Source organism: Vombatus ursinus, unplaced genomic scaffold (assembly GCF_900497805.2).
Source record: "Vombatus ursinus unplaced genomic scaffold, bare-nosed wombat genome assembly UNPS02012082.1, whole genome shotgun sequence".
NCBI lineage: Eukaryota > Metazoa > Chordata > Mammalia > Diprotodontia > Vombatidae > Vombatus > Vombatus ursinus.
Window position 1 is genome coordinate 3638468 of NW_020951860.1, and position 24707 is coordinate 3663174.

The 24707-nt window shown below is 39.9% G+C and overlaps 1 protein-coding gene across 1 annotated transcript in view; it reads left to right on the top strand.

Moving 5' to 3' along the window:
• Positions 1-24707, top strand: part of LOC114039562 (cat eye syndrome critical region protein 2) — a 146874-nt gene that overhangs the window by 86223 nt on the left and 35944 nt on the right. The window contains exons 2-5 of the mRNA XM_027857355.1: positions 10695-10789; positions 19267-19450; positions 20372-20511; positions 22786-22890. Coding sequence (XP_027713156.1) covers positions 10695-10789; positions 19267-19450; positions 20372-20511; positions 22786-22890 — 524 coding nt within the window. The remainder of the gene's footprint in view (positions 1-10694; positions 10790-19266; positions 19451-20371; positions 20512-22785; positions 22891-24707) is intronic.

The window sequence follows — 24707 nt, forward strand, 5'->3', positions numbered from 1 at the left end:
AAATTTTTAACATGTGTTTTTAAAACTTTGGGTTACAAATTTTCTCCCTTCCTCCCTCCCTCCCCACCCACCCTCATTGAAAAGGCAAGCATCTCCATACGGGTTATATATGTGTAGTCATGCAAAACACTTCCATAGTAGTCCTGTTGTGAAAAACTAAGTATATTTCCCTTCATCCTATCCTACTCCCCATTTATTCTAGTCTCTCTTTTGAACCTGTCCCTCTTAAGCAGAAGTGTTTGCTTTTGATTATCCCCTCCCCCAATCTGCCCTCCCCTCTATCAACCCCCTGCTCTCTTGTCCCCTTCCTCCCTTATTTTCCTGTAGAGTAAGATAGATGTCCATACCCCATTGTGTATGTTATTCCCTCCTTAAGCCTAATCCTATGAGAATAAGATTCACTCATTCCTTCTCACCTTCCCTCATTTCCCCTCCACTGTAAAAGCCTTTTCTTGTCTGTTTCATGTGAGATATTTTACCTCATTCTACTTCTCCCTTTCTTCTTCTCCCAGTATAATCTTCTCCCACCCCTTAATTTTATTTTCCAGATATTACCCCTTCATCTTCAACTCACCCTGTGTCCTCTATCTATCTATACAAACATATAATTTTTTTCCCTCCCACTACCCTAATACTGACAAAGGACTCATGAGTTACAAATATCATCTTTCCCTGCAGGAATGTAAACAGTTCACCCTTAATAAGTCTCTTATGATTTCTCTTTCCTGTTTACCTCTTCCATGTTTCACTTGAGTCTTGTATTTGAAGGTCAGATTTTCTATTCAGCTCTGGTCTTTTCCACAGGAATGCTTGGAAGTCCTCTATTTCATTGAATTACCATTTTTTCCCCTGAAGGACTATAGTCAGTTTTGCTGGGTAGGTGATTCTAGATTGTGGTCCTAATTCCTTTGCCCTCCAGAATATCATACTCCATGCCCTCCGGACCCTTAATGTAGAAGCTGTGTTATCCTGATTGTGTTTCCACAATACTTGAATTGTTTCCTTCTGTCTGCTTGCAATATTTTCTCCTTGACCTGGGAATTCTGGAATTTGGCTACAACATTCCTAGGGGTTTTCCTTTGGGGATCTCAGGAGGAGATTGGTGGATTCTTTCAATTTCTATTTTGCCCTCTGGTTCTAAAATATCAGGGCGGTTTTGCTTGATAATTTCTTGAAAGATGATGTCTAGCCTCTTTTTTTTTGATCATGGCTTTCAGATAGTCCAATAATTTTTAAATTCTCTCTCCTGGATCTATTTTCCAGGTCAGTTGTTTTTCCAGTAAGATATTTCACATTCTCTTCTATTTGTTCATTCTTTTTGATTAGTGTTACAGTGCCTTGATTTCTCAAATTTTCCCTGTCTTCCAATTTCTCCATTCTAATTTTTAAGGAAGTATTTTCTTCAGTAAGCTTTTGGGCTTCCTTTTCTATTTGGCTAATTTTGCTTTTAAGGGCATTCTTCTCATTGACTTTTTGGACCTCTTTTGTCATTTGGGTTAGGCTATTTTTTAAGGTGTTATTTTCGTCAGTATTTTTTTGGGTCTCCTTTAGCATCACTCTCAGTTTTTCCTCTACTTTCCTTACTTGCTTCTCAAAATCCTTTTTGAGCTCTTCCATAGCCTGGAACCAATCCATATTTTTCTTGAACGCTTTGGATGTAGGATCTTTGGCTTCGTTGTCTTCTTCTGGTTGTATGTTTTGATCTTCTTTGTCATCAAAGTAAGATAATATAGTCTGACTCTTTTTGCACTGCTTGCTCATGATCCCAGCCAATTACTTGAGTTATAAACTGTTTGTTAAGGTAGGAGTCTGTTTGCATTGTGGAGAATGTACTGTCCCAAGCTTCAGGGGTTTTGTGCAGCTGTTTTCAGAGATACTTCCAGGGACCTGTAAATTTTCAGTTCTTCCAAGGTGGTATGATCAAGGGCGAGGTGTTTACTCCTTTCCTGGCCTGTGTTCTGGTCTATGAGTAATCACAAGCACTCTTTTCTGTCTTGGAACTGTGAGGAGGATTTCCTCTCCACAGCCACTACCAGCTCCACCATGCCAGTGCTCTTCCTCGCCCCAGGACTGCCACCCAGAACTGTGACCCAGATCCAAGCAAGGGCAAAGCAAGAGAATCCTGCACCAGCAGGGAGATTTGCAATCCCCCTCAGATCAGCCATTTAATTTCCCCTCAGTTTGTGGGCCAGAAGTTCAGGAGGCAGCTGCTGCCCTGGCCGAGCTCAGGGACTGGAGCTGAGACTACCGGCTTCTCTTTCCCCGCACTGACACAGACTTTTCCCACTGACCTTCCAAGTTGTCTTTGGAGTTCATAGGTTGAGAAGTCTGGAAACTGCCACAGTGGCCGCGATTCAGTCCCCTGAGGCCTGTTCCAGGTTCACTGCGGCCTGCGTGCCCACACCAAACTGCACTCCTCTCCCAGCCCGGCGCGATATACCTTTCCGATCAACCATCCTCTGTTTTTTTGTGGGTTCTGCTGCTTTAGAATTTGTTTAGAGCCATTTTTTTTTAAATAGGTATTTGGAGGGGTTTGGGGGAGAGCTCAAGCAAGTCACTGCTTTTACTCCGCCATCTTGGCTCCACTCTCCCCTCCCCCCGTGCTTCTTTTTAAAGCACTGAAATGGTTCGTTCTGAGGACATTGTGGGGGCAGGGTGGTGGTGAAACCAAGCAGAAGGACAGACTCCCCATTGCTGCACTAGCCTTTGGGGAACTAGAACTCTGGGATAAATAAATATACAATACTTCGAGTATTGGGTCTCTGACCATAAAACTCACTAAAGACGATTTATACTCTACTAATTTGGGGGGGGGTGGAGCTAGGCAATGGAGTTAAGTGACTTGCCCAGGGTCACACAGCTAAGTAAGTGTTATGTGCCTGAGGCCAGATTTGAACTCAGGTCCTCCTGAATCCAGGGCTGGTGCTCTATCCAATGGATAATTAACGTGGTGTCAGTTACCTTTCGGATAAAATTAAGTTATTATATCAGGTGAAAAATGACCATCAACCCTCAAAACTAGAGGTGCTTTTGGAAGGCTATAGTGCCTTTTTCTGCTTATGTTCTAAACCTTATTTCCTGTTCATTCTGACTTTATTAGCAGCTGGCATTTGGGTGCCCCTTCCTCTGTAAGAGACACCCAGACTTTGAGGGAGAGGACATCTACCCAAGAACAAATCATAAATGGTGTACACATCTCTGCCTGCAGCCAAAAAAATGCATTTTTAACATGATAATTGACTTTTTTGCGTGTTTTATATCACCTCTCCTTAAGGGAACATAAAATCTTTTTAGAAATATCAGCAATGGGGGCAGCTAGGTGGCACAGTGTATAGAGCACCTGGCCTGGAGTCAGGAGGACCTGAGTTCAAATCCAGCCTCAAATGCATAATACTTCCTAGCTGTGTCACTCTGGGCAAGTCACTTAACCCCAATTGCCTCACTTAAAAAAAAAACCAGCAATGGAAATTTCTGGTTAATCATTAGTTTTTATCTTTGTTGGAAAGGAATTAGGGTTTTAAAGTTCTTCCTTTTGAATTTGTATTTAGTTTTCATAGCTGTCTTTTAGATTGCAGAAAACAGGATATGGATGACCCCATGGGTGTGCCCAGCAGAGAACAGTGTGTGAGTGTTCAGGAAAATGTTTTGTGTAGTTGTGGTACATTAGAGGAATGAATAGCATGCTGCATTATCTCACTACCTTTTATTTTGAGATTTTGCAGGCCTGGGTTCTTAGGGAGGACCATGTAAGCCAATAAGTCACTTATTCAGGGGTAAAGAACCTGCGGCCTCAGGGCCACATGGGGGCCCTCTATGTCCTCAAGTGGGGCTCTTGGAGTCAGTCAAAGGGCCAAACTTGAAGACTGAGGATTTAGAGGGGCCCCGTGTAGCCTTGAGGCCGCAGATTTCCCACCCCTCCACTTATTACTTCCTGCCCCTTTCTGTTCCCCCTTTATGTAAGCTCCTTGAGGGCACCATTGTATTGCTTGCTTGTTTATTTGCATCCCCAATTCTTAGCACAGTGCCCGGCATATGTAAAGAAAATACTTTAATAAATGCTTTTTTATTCATTTATTCATAGTGCCTCCTGGAGGTGACTTCACTCTTACTTAATGCTTCCTGCTGTTTATACTGCTTTAATAATATTCCCTGCCATTGTTGAGGTGCTTGGTCTGGTGGAGGTAGAAATATGCAAAAGACTTTTCATAATGAGCTGAAACACCAGTAGCAAAGAGAATCCACCCTGCTTTACTCTCACCAGCTCCTCTAGAAGCTGTAGAGTAAGGAAGGACCTCCTCCCCTTTTTCTGCTGATGACTTCTGTGGTTCTGTTTTCTGTCATGTCCTTGTGTCAGGGTCTTGGAAGGAAAGGTTCAGATTCTAGGCTCAACGTTTAGTATTCAGAGAGAGAGAAAGGCAAAAGGAGGTGAATGTTGGAAAGTGAATGTCTCTTACTGCTTCGGTTTAATACTTGCATCTCTGGGATGAATTAGTAAGGTTTTGAGTTCTACAGAAAATAATAGCTTTTATATTGATTTGCTAGTATTTACTTTTTTTAAAAAAATTATTAAAATTACCTGTTGCTCAGAAAACCCTCTGAAAGAGTCCTCTTTAGGTTTTACCCCCCATTCTACAATTAATAATGCTTTTTCCTCTGATCAAGTAATGACCTAGTCCTTCATTTCAACAGCAGGACCAGTTTGCTTCATCGGGACCTAATATCTTAAAATATTATGCCTATAGAGCATAATATGTAAGAGATCTTAATTTTTAAATATCCCAAGTTTTTTTTTTGTTTTGTTTTGTTTTGTTTTTTTACGTATTAGAGGAGATCGAAAGTTTGGATAAGACAGGGTCCCTACCCTCAAGGATCTCAGGGTTTGGAAAGGCCATAGATTGTGTGTTCTGAGAACCAGGCAGGCTAGTTACAGAAAATGTTATCACCCAAAGATTGTCTACCACGTGGGGAATATTGGGGGGTGGGAGGAGGTGTATACCAACTCACAGAGATGAAAGAGGGGCTGTGGGATGTTCCATTATTGAAAGGAGGACCTACATCAGGAAAAATCAACATTGAAAAAAAAATCAGATGTTTTCTTTACATAGGATGGGAAAATCAAGGAAAAGACCAGTGATACATTTTCAAGAAGTCTTTTATTGATGGGCAGGTGATGCATGATGTAAGTCCTCCCCACGTGATCTATTCAATATGCTGCAGAACTCCTTCTGATGCTTTGACCTTTTATGCTGCCAGTGCTGCCCTGGAGCCATGCCTGAGTTATTTATCCTTCCAAGAGCTCCCTCGTTCATTATACCATTTCACACAAGTCCTCTCTGGTTATATGCAGTAACCTGCTTTTAAGTCCTTTCCAATTCTCTTGTGATTGCCTGAAATTTTTTTAATCTTCTGAGACCATAATGCTTAATGATTCTAAGTCGTTTGGCATTATTGGGAAAATACGAACTTGATGAAATAAGACAAGTATTCAGATTTGAGAGTACAAGAGAGTTTAATCAGGAGTGGGATTAAAACACTATAGCCAGTTGTCATTCTTTTAAAAAAAAATGTTTTGTGTCATTAACTTCTGGATATGTTGCTGCTAGGGCATGTCCCCCCCATCCCTTAGAACAAAGACTTTTTTTGAAAGAGGGGGGAAAAGGCTGGTTCACCAAAACTAATCTAACACGTGCATTGTTCGGGAAGAGTCTTTTTCCATTGGCTACCTAGCCAGAACTGCCAGTATTTTTAAACTTACCTCACTTGAGGCACCCAGGCTTGCTACTCCCTTTTCTGGTGCATCCTTAGATGAAAGAATGTTCACTCACCAGGGTCATCATATAGTAATTGGGGAAGCCCTGGAGCACCACCTTACCTCTTCCCCTTCGACCCTGTGTACTGAGAAAAAGACTTGGCATTTTGGTCCTGTTTTCTTTGTCTTTTTCAGCTCTGGGTGTAGGAGGAAACATCCCGGATCTGGGAGTGGTAGCTCAGGACAGTTATGGTGACCTTGGAGCCCAAATTCCAGGCCAGATGTTACTTGCAGCCCAGCAAGGGAGGCCCTGAGAAATCAGTGTCTCTGAGACACAAGCCCAAGGGGGCTTTGGAATTTGGTGGGAATAATGCTGTATATGAACTAAGCTAAATTGTGAATCTAGTCACCGTCACCTAGAATGAGGTAGTGCCAGGGCTATTTCCCTCCCAGCCCCCGGTGTTGGTGAGAGGTGTTTGTATATTCTCTTGTTATAGCTTTGAAGTAAATATTCCTTTGTTAAGGCTAATCTGACCTAAAATTGGGGAAACAAACACTCTTGGTAGGGGCTAGATCCTGTGAAGGAGATGAGAGTTTACTCCCCCAGCCCCACCCCTTCAGGATACTGGAGAACCTTGGGGAAGGGTGGGGGCCTGGGTGTAGTTAAGATTTCCATAGGATTGCTTGTTCTTGACTTATTTCTGTATCTTCTGTTTTCCCCATTCTGTTCTCCTGGTTTACCAGTAGGTGGAATAGCTTTGAACTCATAATTCTCCTGACTACGTGAGTTTTAATTGCATAGTTTATAAAGAACTTATCTCACATAAGTGCATAAGGTAGGTCGGTAGTTGCAAGCATTTTAGGGATGAGGAAACTGAAACTCAGGCTACACCCATGGTTCCATGGCTATTAAGTGTGAGACTCGGAATTTGAACTCAGGTTTCTTGCTTGTCCTTCCCTTTTGTCTACAGGTATGTTCGCATCTACGCCCCACTCTCATCCTTAAACCTGCTTCACTTGACCCTGCCACACCTTCTATCCTTCTACACAGGTCATGTATAAACACCTACTCACTAAGTGGGTTGGACCACTCACTACAACCTTTTCTCACACTGTAAAATGGGGATAATAATAGCACCTGCCTCCCGTGGTTGTTGTGAAAATCAAATGAGATAATATTTGTAAAGCACTTAGCTCATTCCCTGGCACATAGTACACCCTTAACAAATGTTTGTTTCCTTCCTTCCTGAAAGATAAACAATCACCACATGGTTTTTCTATATTTATTGCCAAACATAAGATTTTCAGGTTCAAATGCTTATTTCAACCTACATTCTTATTAGTTCTTTCTCAGATGGAGTGAGACCAACTACATATCATATTTAGCCGTGGCACATGGCATCTTTATTCATTCTTTTATTTTATTTGCAAGGCAAGTAGTTTCAAAATTAAAAATAATAATAATAATTAGGAAAATTTATTATCCAGCTTTTTCATAAATGCAGTTATTTTGTCTTTCAAGATTAGAGTATGACCATGAGGACCTTGTAGAAACTTTATTTGGAATATTTGGTTTTTCAAAATAGGCACTGAATATACAAGGGTCAGGAGGAAATTTTTGGTATATATTTGCATCATTCTTATCTACTAAAAATAGCAATTTCTTCTTTTAGCTCAAGTATCCTTCAGAGTCCTTTAGTGTGAGGAAGCCTGTGTGCATTTCAGTTAACACAGAATTATTAGTATCTTTACCCATATTATTTAAAGAGCCTTCCTTATAATAGATTTTTATAAAATTGTTTACGAAGGTGTCAACAATTTAAAATTGTAGCTCCTCATTCATATTTATCAAGTTTAAGCAATTCTGCAACATACGTGAATCACATTGCATGATTACCTTTTTAAAACTAATACTTGTAGTCTGTTTTGTCCTAATTGAGCTACAAAAGCAAACACAGCCATCTTGCCTTTCTTTCCATCAGTAACAGTACTTTTGAATCCTAATTTTATATGTGTATGTGTAATATACATTTCTTGTTTCTGTAGTTCCTATTATTTCTCTTATTTTTGTTTATACTAGTTTCAGCCACTCTAGTGGAATTTCTTTTTAAATTGGTTGTGTATTTATCACAGAGGCTTATATTATATTTTTAAAAATGATAGCTGTCAAATGATTATCTATAACCATTCACATGTTAGTTACTTAAATCTTGTAGCAGGAGTGGGGAACCTTCGGCCTTGAGGCCATATGTGGCCCTCTAGGTCCTCAAGTGCAGCCCTTTGACTAAATCCAAACTTCACAGAATAAATCTCTTTAATAAAAGGATTTGTTCTGTAGAACTTGGACTCAGTCAAAAGGCAGCACCCAAGGGACCATATGTGGCCTGGAGGCCGGAGGCTCCTCACCCTGTAGAGGGTGGTTGTTGTTTGTTTTTTTTTTTTGGTTTTTAAACCAGCTTATTGTATTTACCAAAGTGATTTTGAAAATTACAATGTGAGTACTTTTAAGTTCTACACAAAGACTGGTGAACTTTTAGTTTATATAATTCACATTCAAATGGGGGGAGCAGTGGATGATTCAACCCATGTATCTTGAACCCATAATACGCCTGCTTTGATCTCATTTGTAGATATTGTATCAAATTAATTGGGGCTGCATTCTCTGTCAGTTATCACAAATTTGCACTTTAGTTGACTTACTTTTATTCTCACTTTTGTTGACTTGGATTTGAACTTTGTTTTCATTGAGTAAAGCAGATGTATTTATACTTTAAAATATCCAATAATTTTGGCCATTATCCACCTTGCCCTGTCCCCTGGGGCAACTTTATATAACCATTTGAAAACTTATTCAGGAGGCACTTGTCTTAACTGGACAAAACCACAACAATTAATCTGAAAGAACAAGAGGTCTGGAATCCTAAGGAAAGTACTGAGAACAAAATAAGAATGAAGTATTAACAGACCTCCAACTATATGATAAAGCAGTTGTCTTCAAAACTCTTTGATACTGGCCTTTAAAAACAAACAAATGTGGAATAGACTAGATAAGCATGAAAAGAGAGACAACCAAAATTCTAGTGTTTGATAACCCCAAGAAATGCATATTACAAGGCTGAGGGAGAAGCTCCTGGCTCTTGCTCCCTCCCCCAGGGAGGAGCAGGCCAGAAGCCAAGAAGAGGGTGTGTTGGTAGGCCCTGCCTCCTCCTTTACTAGAAGAGAAGAGGAAGGCCATCCATCATCCATCCCTTCACTCACACAAAGTCATCCTCAGCTTCTGAGATCTGGCCTGTTCTGAGAAAGGGGTGAGAGAAATCTAGGGGCCAAAAGATGGTGACCAAGAAGAGAGAGAGAGAGAGAGAGAGAGAGAGAGAGACCTAAAGGTCTGGGAGGCAGAGAGCCAAAGGAAGTGTGGAACCCATAAACTGCTGCTGCTGCCTTTGTAGATGCAAAGCCACAAGTATAGAAGGAGCCATACAGCCTATGAGGGACCCAGCTGCCGGGCTTTGCATCCCTCAGCAGCCTGTAGTTAGAAGTGCCGAGGCAGGAGACCTTTTAGGCTTCTACCTTCCCCCAGGGTCCAGGAAAGAGCCCGAGTGTGGCCAGTGCAGCTGAGCTCTGCCTCCCTTGGAAGCCCAGCAGATCTCTGGTGCCTTCCCCAGGGGCAAGACAAGAACCTAAGAAGGGGAGGGACCTAAGGGCCAGACTGACTCCTTCTGTGTCCCAAGTGCTGAGGAGTTGGCCAGATGGCCAGACCATTTCTAAGCCCATGTTGCCTGCATTTCCACTGGAATTCCTACTCTGGTCCTGGGACCTGGAGCACTCCATTTTCCCCCCACCCTCTCTGTGACCTGGGCAACACTAAAGATTTGGATAGTAACCACATCATTATTGTTGTGAGATTCAAATGTGATAATGTATTAAAAAGCTTAATGTTCTATTAATGTCAGTTATTATTACAAGATCACTGGGGCAGAGGACCATGTAATTGGTGTTAGGTCTGATACTGCTTGGTGTTCATAAACTGAGAACCCAGATTCATAGATAGTTGAGTCTTCTGTGTATTGTGGCTACTTGTTATGACTTAATTAAACTGTGGGCTAAAAGGACTCATGAGAAAATTGTTTGTAGTCAACATTCAGACCCACATCCTTGCCGAAATGTAATTCACATAAATTAAGAATTGATGGCACTTTCAGACCATGTTACTTCTGCTAGAACAGTAGCATTGTCTCTTTTGGGGAGGCTGGAATTTTCTATAAAAATATTCTGCTGCCATTTTCCTTCCCAGATGATACTTCCTTAAGTAATTGTTTTCATTTGGAGTTTTGAGACCTGGTCATCTTTAAGCCCCCAAGGAAGACACAGCATTTCACCTAGAGTTAGTTTTCTATTAGTATAGACATTACCTCATTTCTCTAGATGATGTAAGATTAAACACAATGCTTTTCAGTCTGGTAATTTTTCATGAATTATATAATTGTAGTATCCCCCAAACAAGATTTGCCACACACTGAGCTCTGTAGTCATTCTTTAAATCTGAGACAATAGTCTTTGCTGTAGGACCAGCTAAGTAACCAAAGTATACCTTTTTTTAATTAATCAGATGTTTACTTTTCTTTGTTTACTTGATTGTCATTAAAATAGACCCATAGTCTTTAGTTCCTATGTCTACTTCTAACAGTGATAAAATTAAAGGGAAAAGATACATTTCCTTCTTCTTTTTCCTTAAGATTGAGTAGGAATAAGGCCCCTGAGCTAACAGTATGCTCCAGGGAAACACAGCCTGATTGCAAAGGTGTCTGTGAGGGTAGGGCTGGTACAGCTCTGAAGCTCCTGCTGCTATACTAACCTTTAAGCACTTCCTGCTGGTGGTGGGCCAGGAGGAATTTTGTGAAATCACCATCTGTGTTTGATCTTGCCATCTCTCTCTCCCTCTCATTAGGAATTAGAAGCCGCCCTTCATAGGGATGACGTGGAATTTATCAGTGACCTGATCGCCTGCCTGCTTCAGGGCTGCTATCAGAGAAGGGATATCACGTGAGTAATCTTTTTTTGACTTAAGTATTTCTTGGGAGGGAAAGCAATTTACACGTTTACCAGGATATTTCAAAACTCCCAAAACAAATCAGAACCACTCAGTAGCCAAAAACTACTTCACACTATTCAGTATCTGCAAATGGATTCGTTGTTGGCACCGATTATGCATCTGAAATAATGCGTAATAGCTGTTGCCAACAATGGATATTATACCACATGGGAGTAAAATGAGCACAAGGAGTCTAAAAGTATAATAAATACAGTTTAGTACAGAGAACTAGAATCCAATGCTTATTGATTGGGGAATGGTTGAACAATTTGTTGTACATGAATGTGATGGAACTTTGCTGCCCTCTAAGAAATGGTGACTGTAGGAAAGCTTGACAGGACTGATATGAATGGAGTTAAATCAGCAGAGCCAGAAAACTACATACTTGCTGACTACAACACTTGTCGATGAGAGAAGAACAGCGACAAAATGGAATCTTAATGCTGCCAAATTGTAGTGACCATGCTTGGCCTCAAAGTCAATATTCCTTCTTTGCAAATGTAGAGTTATGTGGATACAGAGCACTATGTAGGATTTCAGAGTTTTTCAACACGTTGGCTTGTTTTTGCTAAATTTTTTTTTTAACGTTTCTATAGTCTCACAAGGGATAGCCCTCTAGGAGAGAGAAGGAATATGCAGGATTAGCTCAGGAAGCATAGGCAATATAGAAACAAAATATGTATTATTAAAAATTTTTAAAAATAAATAAATCTTACCTTCTTTCTGCCTGATCTTATTTTGGCCTTTGAGCAGGTCAGTGTAACAGAAAACTTTACATAATCCTTTTGACTAAGAAAAAAATCCTTTGTGAGTTTTCATACATGTGGAATCCTCAATTTTTATTAATGTGAGTCATTTTGACAGTACTTTTTTCATACAAAGCCCAATGCATTTGACAAATAACCTTACACATTTTGTAGATGAGGAAATTAAATCACAATATGATAAAAATGAATTCAATCAAATACATCAAGTATTCTGTGTCACAGTATTATAGAGCTCGGAGAGTTTATTATTCCAAACCTATATTTTTATACATGAGGCAACCAAGCCCCACAGAGGTGACTTAACTAAAGTCACACATTTGGTGCTTAGTTCTGGACACAGGCCCAGTGTTTTGTTTTGTTTTGTTTTTCCTAGTATAATAAGCTTTATCTCTTCTCACTTGATTCTGGGAAATTGATTTGTGAAGTGGTTGAGTGAGAATGAATGGCAATATATTTTCTTAATTTAAAAGTCTAGGGGGAAGGAGAGGACTTGATATGAACGTCTCTGAAGCTTTATACACAGTGTCCCAGAAGTCTTAGTGTAAGACTTTGTAGTAAGACTAGACTTAACTAAAACTTGAGTAAAGACTGATTTTTTTAAGACAGCTTGTATAAGGATAAAGCTGTGAATTTTACATTGAGAGGTCCAGACCCACTGTCTTTAGATCCCCACAAAGACGAGTCCATGTGAAATAAAACGGATTAGGAGAAAGTCCAGAGCCCTGAGGAGGACTGGAATGAAGGCCCAAAGGACATTGAGGAGCAGTCAGACAAGTGGGAGGAGAATGAGGAGTGAGCAGCATAATTAGTATCTAAACTTTTGTTTCTGGAATGAAAGTATTTAAGTTATTTAATATGAACCTGATTGGGGACAAGGAAAGGGACCATTTGTTGCAAGTGGTTTTTTTTGTTTGTTTTTTGTTTTTGCCACAGGAAGTTGGAATAAGGGCAGTAGTGTGAATCGGTATTCTAAAGTAGCATTGTGGTAAAGCACTTGAAATGATTAGTCACAAGCAAACTGGGCAGAGGAAGGTTTTATTCCACGGGCATGAAGTCCATGGTTTCTGCCAGACAATGCCTCAGGCACAATTAACAGGACAGGGAATGAAAGAAAAGAGGAGAACTGGGATGGAAAAAGACTTTCTTTATCATAATGTGAGGTGCTTAATAGAAGGTGTCCACAATTTCAGACTTTTGGAACAGCCTGCATATAGTATTCTGTGTTCCTTCAGGTAGTAGCAGCGGTGGACAGAGCGGTTGTGGAATACAACACTCTACTCTGTTCTTTTATCTCTCTCATACTCCATATAGTTGTCTTGCTTTGTGCCTTCCTTCCTGAGCAGCCATTCATTTCATCACCCTCTCCAGTTACCTACAACTCTGTAGCAGTTCGCTTGCCCTGACCTGGGTCTCTCCCCTCTTCTAGCTACACAAGGATGTCCCCAGGTAGAACCCCTATGGACCGTAACCTTCCTGGATTTATTTTTCAATGATTAATATACTGCTACTCCATCATACCTCTCCCCTTCCCAAGGTTTCTGAACTCTCAGCTGCCATTGCGCAAACCCTGTTCTCAGCCTCCCACAAACCATGCCCTTATTCGCAGTCTCTTCAGTCTATCCTTGCCCCCATATCCCACCTCTAAAACACCGAAACCCTACTACTTGTTCTCCCTGGAATGCCTGCTCCTTAGTTAATAAACTAGATTTCATCTTAAACCTTTTCTTTCCTGGCTCCCTCAATTTTTTTGCACTTACTGAGACATTACTGAGGACTCCCTCCTAATGACCCAGCTTCCCTGGCTACCTTTTCTAAGTTACACTTTCACTGATACTCCAACTGCTCCCAGACTCTTCCTCTGATTCTTTGAATTGCTGTACCATTCATTTTTAGTGCATCGTTTTCTTGATTTTTCTGAAAAAACACTTCGCATTGTTCCCTCATCTCTGCATATTTCCTTCTTGGTGATTTACTCATAGCCAGGTATTTTCTTGCAGACTTAAGACTTTGAACCCATTGCCCATTCCAATCCAAAATATAATGACCCTAAGATCCAGAAATTGTTAATGAATTGGTCTATAGCAATGTTTTTGTTTCTCTAGAATGTACCCAGCATATTACGCTCTTCTCTCATTCTGTTATGTTCAGCAATAGAAATCAGGAAAGTTCTTGCCCTCAGACTGACTCACAAGCTCACCATGAGATTTTGGAGCAGTTACTCAATTCTTAGTTATCAACTTACCTAATTAATAGGAAAACTGAATCAAGTTTGACTGACCTGCTAGTGTATGGAATAATGATACCAGTAGTTTTAAAGTTGTTGTTGCAGAGTTTTTTTAGTCACGTCCGGCTTTTTGTGACTCCATTTGGGGTTTTCATGGCAAAGATACTGGTGTGGTTTGCCATTTCCTTCTCCAGCTCATTTTGCAGGTGAGGAAACTGAGGCAAACAGGGTTGAGTGACTTGCCCAGGGTCACCCAGCTATAGTAAGTGTCTGAGGCCAGATGTGAACCCAGTAAGATGAGTTCCTGACTCCAGGCCAGGCACTCTATTCACTGCGCCCACATAGCTGCTCTAAAGTTTTAAAGTATCCAGTGAAATTTGGCCCAGAATACTATCTCAATAGATTGCAGTTTTTTCATTAGTAGCCCCAGATTCCTGCTCTGTAGGATGATTCCATGTAGTTTCTGTTCACACTGTTCTCACGGGGTTTTGCCTGAGATGTAGAAGAGGTCTGTATATTCCCACGATAGAATAAATCAACCCGTCCAGGCTACTTTCATTTTGGTCTTAGGTGTAATTGTATACCTGATTAGATATGGGTTCCTTGGAACTCTCCACACCCTATCACACTCCCCCCTTCGCCCCCCCCCCCCCCCAAAAAACTTAATTACTGAAGTTCCTTCTTAATACTCAGTGCTTTGAGCATCTTTGTCTTAGGCAAGTGGTTCTTTAAATTTGAAAAGATGGTATTTATTGTCCTTATATTTGCTGGTATTTCATCTTATAGCACCTAATTATTCAGAAGACCATAGAAAAATATGTATTGGAAATGTATATTGCTTTTTTAAAAATTCATGTCTTTGCTTATTGTCCTATTAATCTGGGATGTCCTTTTCAGCAAGTCTTTACTTTCTACCTACCTTGAATGTACTAGAAGCCATTACCAAACCAAATATTTACTTGCTTTCTTGTTTTCTTGCTCATCTCTTACTGTTCCAGGAATACACTTAAAAATACCCATTCAGAATTCCTGATGCACACAATCTGATGCTAGGATCAGAAGTTTTGCCTATGAGATTCCTTATCATAAATTACTACCTCTACCCTCACTGTATTATAATTTTTCAAATGGTTATATAAAATGGAAAGCATATCTGTGTATCTCATTTTCAGTAAGTAATTAACACTTGTCCATTTATTATTCATAGCATCCTGATTTGAGTCAACTAACATAAAGTGCCTACTGTGCTTCTTGCACTGTGCTGAGCCTAAAATTTAAAAAAAAAAAAAAAAGGCAAAAAAACAGTTTGTGCTCTCAAGGAGTTCGCAATCTAGTGGAGTTGACAACATGTAAACAACATATCCAAACAAGATCTGTCGGGTACTAAATGGAATACAATCACAGAAAGAAAAGAACTAGCACATTTAGGGAGAACAGGAAAGGCTTCTTAAAGACACTGGGATTTTATCTGGGATTTGAAGGAAGTAAGATAGGTCAGGAGGTGGAGACAAATACGAGAAGGGAGAGAATTACAGACGTGGAAGCCAGCCTGTGAAAATGCCTCCCAGGAACTGCAAGGAGGCTAGTGTCACCAGATTGCAGATATAGCAAGGGGGGGAGTCAGTTGAGGTGGGGCATAGATTATGAAGGGATTGAATGGCTGGGGATTTTATGCTTGATAGTGGAGTGATAGGGAGCCACTAGGCTTTATTGAATGGGGGGAGGAGTGCCCAGGGTGACAAGGTCGGACCTGCAGCTTTGGACTAGAATGGAGAGAGAATTTGTCAGGGAGAGCAGCCAGTAAGGAACAGCAATGTGTGTCATAGGATTGGGGCAGTGAGATGTAAAAAAACTGGAAATGTAGCAATAGGCTGGGTGTTATGAAGGGCTGTAAAAACCCAACAGAGGACTTGATCCAAACCTTTTCTTTTAAAAGACTTCTTTTGAATGCCCATTAATGTTTGTCATTTAATATATTGGTGGTCTGGAGGCTTTAGTTGAAGTGATATCAGAGTGGTCTGCTGTCTAGAGGAGAGGCAATTATCCCTTTCCTAGAAGACTGGAGGATCCCAGTCTTTTAACAATGGAATTCCTGCATCCTCTAGGCTGGTTTCCTGGCTTTTCAAAGGCAAAACAATCTAGGGGAAAGAGCTGGACTTAGGAGTCCAGAAAGAACTGGGTTAAAATTCTGCCTGGGACTCTCACCAGTTGTGTGACAAGTCACTTAACTTGCCTCAGTTTCCTCTTCTTTAAAATAGAGGTCATATCCATTATATGTTTATACTTATCTCAGTGTTGTTGTGAGGGTCAAATGAGAATGTATGTATAAAGTACTTTGCCCCCTTTAAATATCAATAGCCATTATTAGGAAGAGCTATGGAGCAAAATTATTTTAATTGTTTAGTAATAAATGCCTGTGTGGGTACTCTACAGCTTAGTAGATTTAGTCTCTCTTGAGTTGCTGTGGTCAAAAACAAATCATCCTGAGGACAGTTGCCCAGTGGTGAGATTCAGTGAACTAAGAATTTAGTCTTTGGGACAGTAAACACATACTCAAAACCGTTCCAACTTGACCTTCCTTCCAGAGTTTGAGAATGTAGTCAATTGGAGGAAGGCTCTAGTAGGAAAAAAGCCAGATGGAATATTGCTACCATTCATTTCTCCAAAACTCACTAGCTCCCAAAGTAGGAGACTTTTACCCTTTTTTAAGCTCAGTAAACTTTTTTGTCAGAAGAAAGGAGGTAAATAATGTGAGGATGAGGGGAGGGGAGGGAGGAGCTCCCAAAAGTTGACCTCCCCTAGCCTTTCCAAACTACCTTACTTAGTTGACTGCTGAATGATAATAGCCTGAGGCTTTTCCCTCTGCTGCTGGGGGAGGGGAGATGAGTAGGACAATGGCCTACTTTGGAGCCCTGGAGCTTTTGCCAGAAAGGAGAGGGAAGTAGACCCAGTTGTGCAAAGAACTAATTGATCTGATATCAGTCTGCTTAACACTTATTTAAATGTCACCATCTCATTTTTAAAGTAATCAGCTGACATCAAAAATAGATATAAGGGAGAAATGGCCAGTATCGTTAGTTGATGTGATTGATCGCTTCGAAGTAACTAAAATATAAAACCGCTTTCTCTTCAACATCCAACCTTTCCCTGTATTTAACTTTGCTACTATTTAATACTTACATAATGCTCAAATAAAATTAGAGGAAATTAGGATTTCTCTTAACCCATCTCTTTAGAAAAATTTTCCTCTTTATGTTGTTACATAGCTGTTTATAAATTCTTTAAAATTAGGAGGTAAGGATCCAGAGTTCTTAGAAAAATGCTATGCAAACCTTTCTCTTATCTTGAAACATTCTGTAGCTTAAAGAGAGGGAGGTGCATGTCTGTAAGTAAGCATGAGGGTGCCTTAAGAAAACTTTGAGGATAACTGGGTGGTTAATTGAAGCAACCATATCAGAGAAAAAAGGAATGCCAAACATGCAATTCTGTGAGAGAAAAGGAGGCTTTCAGACAGATTGTGAGCACAAAGAATACTGTTTATACACACAGATGTTTGCTTGGCTAGTATTTTTGCATGCTTCCATTTCACTGTTTGAATAAGAGAGTTCCCTCTCTCTCTCTCTCTCTCTCTCTCTCAGACCAGCCTGCCTGTCTGCTTGCTGTAATGAAGCTGCCATCCTCTCTCATGACATCAGTCTGGGGCTCCCAGAATGATGCAGTGTCTCAGAATCAGCAGTTTTCCTTAATTGCAAAAGATAAGGGGGGAAATGAGAAGAAAAGCCTTGTGTAACCACCAAATTGCACCTGGCAGTAGGAGAAAGGATTTGTACATAAGTAGCATTATGCACCCCTTGTTTATTCTTACTCCATAGCCCCCCTACCAATACCAGGGGGAAAAAAATCCTCTTTTTTCAAAAAATCTTTATTTTTTTTCTCTGGGCTTATTTTATATATCCATTTGAGAGGGGAAGAGTTTTTGATGCACAGAAATTGAACCTTAAATGTAAGTTGGACAATGGAAACAAATTTAGGACCCATATTATAATTTTTAGATCATTACATTTATGCTTAGGGCCGATAACCTAAGGTTACCCATAGCTTTTAGAAGATGGCTTCCTTTCCTGTTTAAAAGGGGAATAAGTCTGTTACCTGTTGAGTTTTTTTTTCCCCGTGACTCTTTACTTTTTCATTTTCCCCTATGAAATAGTAGATATTGAAACATTCTGGCTTTGTCAAGTGACAGGTGTGTGGGGGAACCGATGATGATGATAATATAATAATAATAGCACTTGGCATTTATATAGTGCAAATCACTTTACATATATTAATTTATTTGATCTTAGATAAACCCATTGATGGAAGACTAAACCTAAATTTAGGAAGAGCTGAGTTCAAATCCTGCCTGTGTGACCCTGGGCAGGCCATATTACTTCTATCTGCCATTCAGTTTCCTCATCTGCAAAATGGAGATAATAATAGCATCTCCTTCCTGAGGTTGTTGTAAGACTAAAAATGAGGTAATATTTGTGAGGTGCTTTGCAAACCTTAAAGAGATATGTGTACATGGTATTTTTTTGTTCTTCCTTGCCGATTAATTCAAAAGTATATATAGGTGCTTAATTTAACTACTAAAGCAATTAACACTATTCAGTGAATATAATTTTTCATTAAAAAAATTACTAAATAGTATATGCTGGAAATTTCCCTAAAGTTGTAACTACTTGATTATAACTGAAAATCAGGGGAAACTTCCTTGTTCTCTAGGGTAGCAGTCTGTGTAAGACATAGAATAAAATTGACTCATTTAGACTAATCAGATTTAGATTGTCAGAGAAAAAGGAACAGTACTCAGAGTAGTCCTTTACATTAGTAAGTTTCTGATGCTTAAGATATGAAGATATAGTTTAATAGGAATGTATACATAGAGCCTATATCAGATTGCATGCCATCTTGGGGGGAGAAAGGGGGAGAAATTTTAAAACTCTAAAGCTTATAGAAGTGAATGTTGAAAAATAAAAATAAATTATTTTTAAAAATAAAGAGATATGTGTGTCCCCACTAACTACAAAAATTAGGGAAAATCACTTTTTTGCTTCATCATTTACAAAGTGGAATATTATTCCCTTTCTGTATATTTCATAGGAATGTAGTAAGTTTTCCTTTGACCAGAAAGAAACAATGAAGTCCTCCCAAAGCTCTCCAAAGCACTTTGACCTCCCTAAAGGTAGACACAAACACACAGGTGATTATATATAATAGTGAGCTTCCTTCAGCAGGCCTTTCAGATCCTTTTAATTATCCTGTGTTTCTTCCTGATTGAGATGTCTGCTTCCTCAGTGCCAGCTTCCCTACACCACCCCCTTTTCACCCCTCCAAATGTCCTTCACCATCTTCATCATGTGCTAAAATGTTTTTATAATTGGGACTCTCTGACTAGGTCTCAGACATTCCATAGCTACCTAGAAGACATCATCAACTATCGCTGGGAACTTGAGGAGGGGAAACCCAACCCCCTGAGAGAAGCCAGTTTTCAAGACCTGCCTCTTCGCACTCGAGTGGAGATTCTCCATCGCCTCTGTGATTACCGGCTTGATGCAGACGATGTCTTCGATCTCCTTAAGGTGTTTAACTGGCAGTCCTGGCCCCTGGAAGAATAAAGACAACACTTAGAAATGGGGTTAGAATATAAAACAAGGAGAGAGTCAAGGAATGAGGATTTAGAAGTTAATTTGTTTTGTTATAATGGGGTCCAACATCTGAAAGATGTATAGATGATGGACTATTTTTACCAAGAGAGTAAATTGTATTGCCTTAAAAAAACTGTGATGGAATTTTTAGTTTGGATCTACCTTCTTTCACACCTGAACTAGACTAAATAGAATCTTGAAGGGGGGGGGTAAAAACTTGTACCACCTCTGCAGGAATGCAAATAAATGTCACTAAATTAAGGTTTGTCAAATTATCTTCCTCTTCCTATTTGATTAGAACATTAAAATTAGTTGAAAATTCAGTACATCTTGGAAAATAAATGTTGGCTTGAGAAAGTCACAAAGTTAGAGAGTAAAGAAACCTTTGTCTTTTTTCTCCTTTGTCTTCGATCTTTTTTATGTCTTTGACATTTTTCTCCTTTCTCTCACCTTCAGCATCTTTAGGAGGAGATTGTAGAGAGAAGATATAGATCTAAAATCAAATGTTCTCCCATCTGAAATGGGTTGGATAACTTCTTCATTTAGCTTTGCTCTGGGGTACATTATAGGAAGGTTGTTGGAGGTGGGACCCCTTTGTAAACAGTTACCTATTGTACTGGCTCAGAGTTGAAATAGAGTTTGCCGAGGGTTAAGATGGAGGTGTAGCAATGTGGGCTGAAGCAATTGAGGAAAAATTGCTCTAAACCAAATTATTAGATTACCAGTACTTCTTTGTTATATCCCAAAATTTCCATCTACTTGCCCTTGAGGATTTTATAATTTGGTTGGACACTGTGTAGCTTTTGAGTTCTTATTTTAGTCTTCTTCCTTTCTTCACTTTGCTTTTGGCTGTAGGGTTTGGATGCAGATAGCCTCCGAGTGGAACCTTTGGGTGAAGACAGCACTGGTGCATTGTATTGGTATTTCTATGGAACTCGAATGTACAAGGAAGACCCAGTACAGGGGAAATCCAATGGAGAATTGGCCTCAATCAAGTAAGTACATTGAGGGCAAAGACTGCCTTTCTCTTTCTCTTTCTCTTTCTCTCTCTCTCTCTCTCTCTCTCTCTCTCTCTCTCTCTCTGTGTTTCGGGGGTGGGGTGGGGTAAAATATATATATATATATTCACACATACTCATATACACACATTTATATCACAGTATCCTGCACATAGATATATACAGATATATATGCATATATAGATACATGCAGATATAGATATAGATATCTCACAGTACCCTGCATAAAACAGATGCTCAAATCATTGTTGAGATTGTTGTTGTTATTGTTGTTGTTGTTGTTCAGTTATGTCTGACTGACCCCGTGGACCAAACCCTTCTATCCTCCACTTGTCATTGAAAGTCTGTCCAAGTTCATGTTTGTTGCTTCCATGGCGCTATCTCTCCATCTCATCGTCTGCTGTTCCCTTTTCCTTTTGCCTTCAATCTTTCCCAACGTCAGGATCTTTTCCAATGAATCCTGTGTTAAGATTTGGGATTATATAAAAATTTGAGATTTTAATGACTAACATCAATAAAAACAATAATCAACAGACATTGTTGACATCAATAAAAATTGATTATATGAAAAGTTAAAATTAGATTTTTAAAAATCTCCCAGGACAGTCTAGTGAGAGGTAGTTTTGTATTGTGGGGACATAAGGATATTACACTTGAATCAAGAAAACCTGGTTTTAAAGTCTTGCCTCTGAAACTTATTAGCTCTGTGACCTTGGGCTCTAAGCCTCAGTGCTGTAATCTAAAATTACAGTAATGATAGCTAACATCTATGTAGTGCTTTACAATTATTCTCTCATTTGATCCTCACTACAGCTCTGGGAGGTAAGGGCTGTTATCCCCATTTTACAGATGAGAAAACGGAGGCAGGTGGAGGTTAAAGTAACTTGCCCAGGGTTACAAAGCTAGTAAGTGTCTGAGGCTTTATTTGAACTCAGGTTTTCCTGTCTCCAGGGCTGGTGCTTCATCTACTGTGCCATCTTGCTGTCCTGTAGGGCATTTATCTCTTAGGTTGTTGTAAAGTTCCTATGATATATAAGATATGTAAAATGGTCCATTATTTATTGTTGTTTGTGTTTTCTTGTGATTTGACTAGATGTAAAAACTAAAGAGCTGGTTTGAAGTAATTTAGCAAAATAGTAATAAATTGGAGTTAATAATCTCTATAGATCCTGAGATATTAAATGATAGCATTCTCAAAGTAAGATTTCTGAGTCATTATTCCACCCTCTGTCTGTCTGCATGTTACCTGTGCTAGGTAAGTTTAATTTTTGTGGCAGTTTGATCTTTTCTCAAATAAATATAACAGGTTTTCTTCTGTGAATCACACTGTTGGCAGCTGATGTTGTCAGGAAGGTTTGGCATTTTGTTATTTTAGAATCAGTGAAGATAGAGGTGGTCCAGGCTGTCCTGCTGCCCCCTTGCAAAACTGTCTGTAGAGCATCCTGGGAATAAGAGCCAGCCAGCCTCTCTCTAGTACTCTGTGACTTTTGGGGGAGGGGAGATCTCTCCCTCAGGCTGGAAGGATAGAAGCCAGCAGTACCTCATAGGTCTGCTTCCAGTACTGCTCAGCGTGGGATCTTTAGCCTGCTCTATTTTTCTGCCCTTTGATCCAGGGGGCTCCCCATGTTGGTGTCGGACTTAACTCAGACACATAGAGCTTCAACCCTGTTGCAACTTAAAACTCCTGAACAACGGGAGGATTTCACTAGCCTCAGCCTCCCCCAGTATCGGGGCTCACAGGTGCACTCGAGCAGGCCCAGCCACTGACTCATAAAGTGCCTCATATGCTCTCATTAGTTTTTCCTATAAGAGCCCTGTGAGATAATAATATTCTCATATTACTATGGATGTGAAGCCCATTTTACAGATGAAATAACTTGAAGCTTGGAGACCTCGAGTGACTTGTTGGGTCCCACAGGTAGTCGATGCTGAAAGCTCTCCCTTGACTTCAAATCTAATAATCTCTCTTAGAATCAAGTAAGTTAAGAGTCTCTTGATTTTAGACCTCCCAGGATAGAAATTTTATACTCCAAAGAAGAATTAAAAGTCCTAAGTAACATAAATATTCATCTTGCAACTTAAGACTATTTCTTCTGTTTTATTTCTCCGCCATGAAAATGAAGGACAGCAAATTATTTCCTTTCTCTGATTAATGTTCATTTCATCCTTTTTTGCAATTTTATGACAAGAACACTGCCTTTTTTTTCCCCCTTAACTCATACTTTTACTTTTAAAATTGTTTTCAATCAGGGAAAATGGAGGACAGAAAAGTGTCCCAAATGTACCTGGAAAAACTGGAAAAAGGAGAGGGCGACCCCCAAAACGGAAGAAATTACAGGAGGAGATTGCACTCAAGTAAGAACACTTTGTCATCCTGTAGTCATAGAATTGCAGGATCTTCGAATTAGAGGAGCCCCTCATGTTGCTCATGAAGACCCTGAAGTTGAAAGAGACTGTCCAGGGTCACACAGCCTAGTGGCAGAGCCATTATAATCACCTCAGTCTCTCACTTCTTTGCCCAACGCCTTTATGCTATATAATTCTTCCCAGTGCACATTGAAGTGGCAGAAGTCATGATGTCAGCTTATTTTTTCAATGGATTCCTTATCACACAGTTGTTTGTATTCACAACAGTGCAAGCCATTCCCCATTCTGCAGGAAGCTGAGGAGAGAAGAGTCCAGTTTACTAACTCATGCACTAATGAGGAAGTTCTAAATTAATCTCTCCTCCCTATGATGTCTTTTTTGAGAATGCCGTTTCATTTTTATTCAATCAATCTAATTCAGCAAACATTTCTGAAGTGCTTGCTTTGTGCCAGGCACTGATTGGGAATCCAAAGGGAGACACATTGCCTTTGCAGACATTGGACCTAGATTCTAATCCCACCTCTGACCTAACTTTCCCTGGATCCCAGTTTCCTCATCTGTAAAATTGAGGTGCCAGATTAAATGTCCTTTTAGGTCCTTGCCAGTTTTAAATCTGTGATCTAAGAAAAGTTCTTTCCCTCAAGAAGTTTACATTCTACTAGAGGGAAATAGTATATACTCCCCTCCCTGCGAAGAAATACAAAGTAATTTGGGGACAATCATATTGGCCAAGAGCAAGGAACGTGCCTCACTCTATGAATGAAACCCAGCTACATACGTATGACCTAAGGTGGGCAGCATGTTCCAGCTCCCAGATCTAAAGATAGACCTTGGCCACAGAAATAAACCCCCCCAGCCTAGATGTCGACCTTAGACAATACCCTGGAGAACTCCTACGCCTAATGTTCTCTCACATGCCAGGTTGTACTTTTTTGTCCATCAGCGTAAGACCGTGATTATCATGTATTTCAGTAAATGTTTGGATTTCTTTTTTTTTTTGGAGGGGGGGACATGAAAACAATTGTGCCCAGGATTCTGGCCAGTTTTGACAAATTGCTTTTTTTATTTATCAAGAGAAGGATTTTGTAGATTACAGATTATCTTGATTCTCAATAAATGGTTCGTTGTAGGGTAAGTCAGACATGACTCTTGCTGGTTTTGATTTTAGTTTGTAGAGCATTTTCAGGTTCTAGGGCATGGCTGGAAATTACCCTCATTCTGATGATATTAAATATTAGATTATTAGCTACTTAGGTATTAGTTAATATCTGATGATATGAGGGAGAAACATCTGGAAAACCCTGGTGGTAATGCTCGTAAGGATAACCCGCTTTTACCTGGCTTAAGAAACTACCAGAGAGCAAGGGCACCCAACATTCTTTTGATCAAGTACCTAGGTGAATTTCCTAACTGAGGAGTTTAAAATTTCTGTTTTTGTAATCTAGATCTGATAATATGAAGGGTCAGAATTTTCATTCATACTCCAGAATCAAAAGTTAAACACACTGACTGATATTGGCTATGGTGTTTTCTTGGCCAAGATTCATTTCTTTCTCCCGTGGATTAAGGCAAACAGAGGTTAAGGGACTAGGCCCCAAAACCCCACAGCTAGTTAAGTGTTTGAAGCCTATTCTAAACTCCAGGTCTTCCTAACTCCAGGCCCAGCACTTTATCCACTGAACCCCTGTTTCTTGTACCCCATTGCTTCTAGTGTTAAAAGTTAAAATGTGTTCTGAAGCCTGTGCACTTTCACAGTTCTCGTCTTCCCCATATATTGCATCAGTTAAGGTATATCTTTCAAAAGC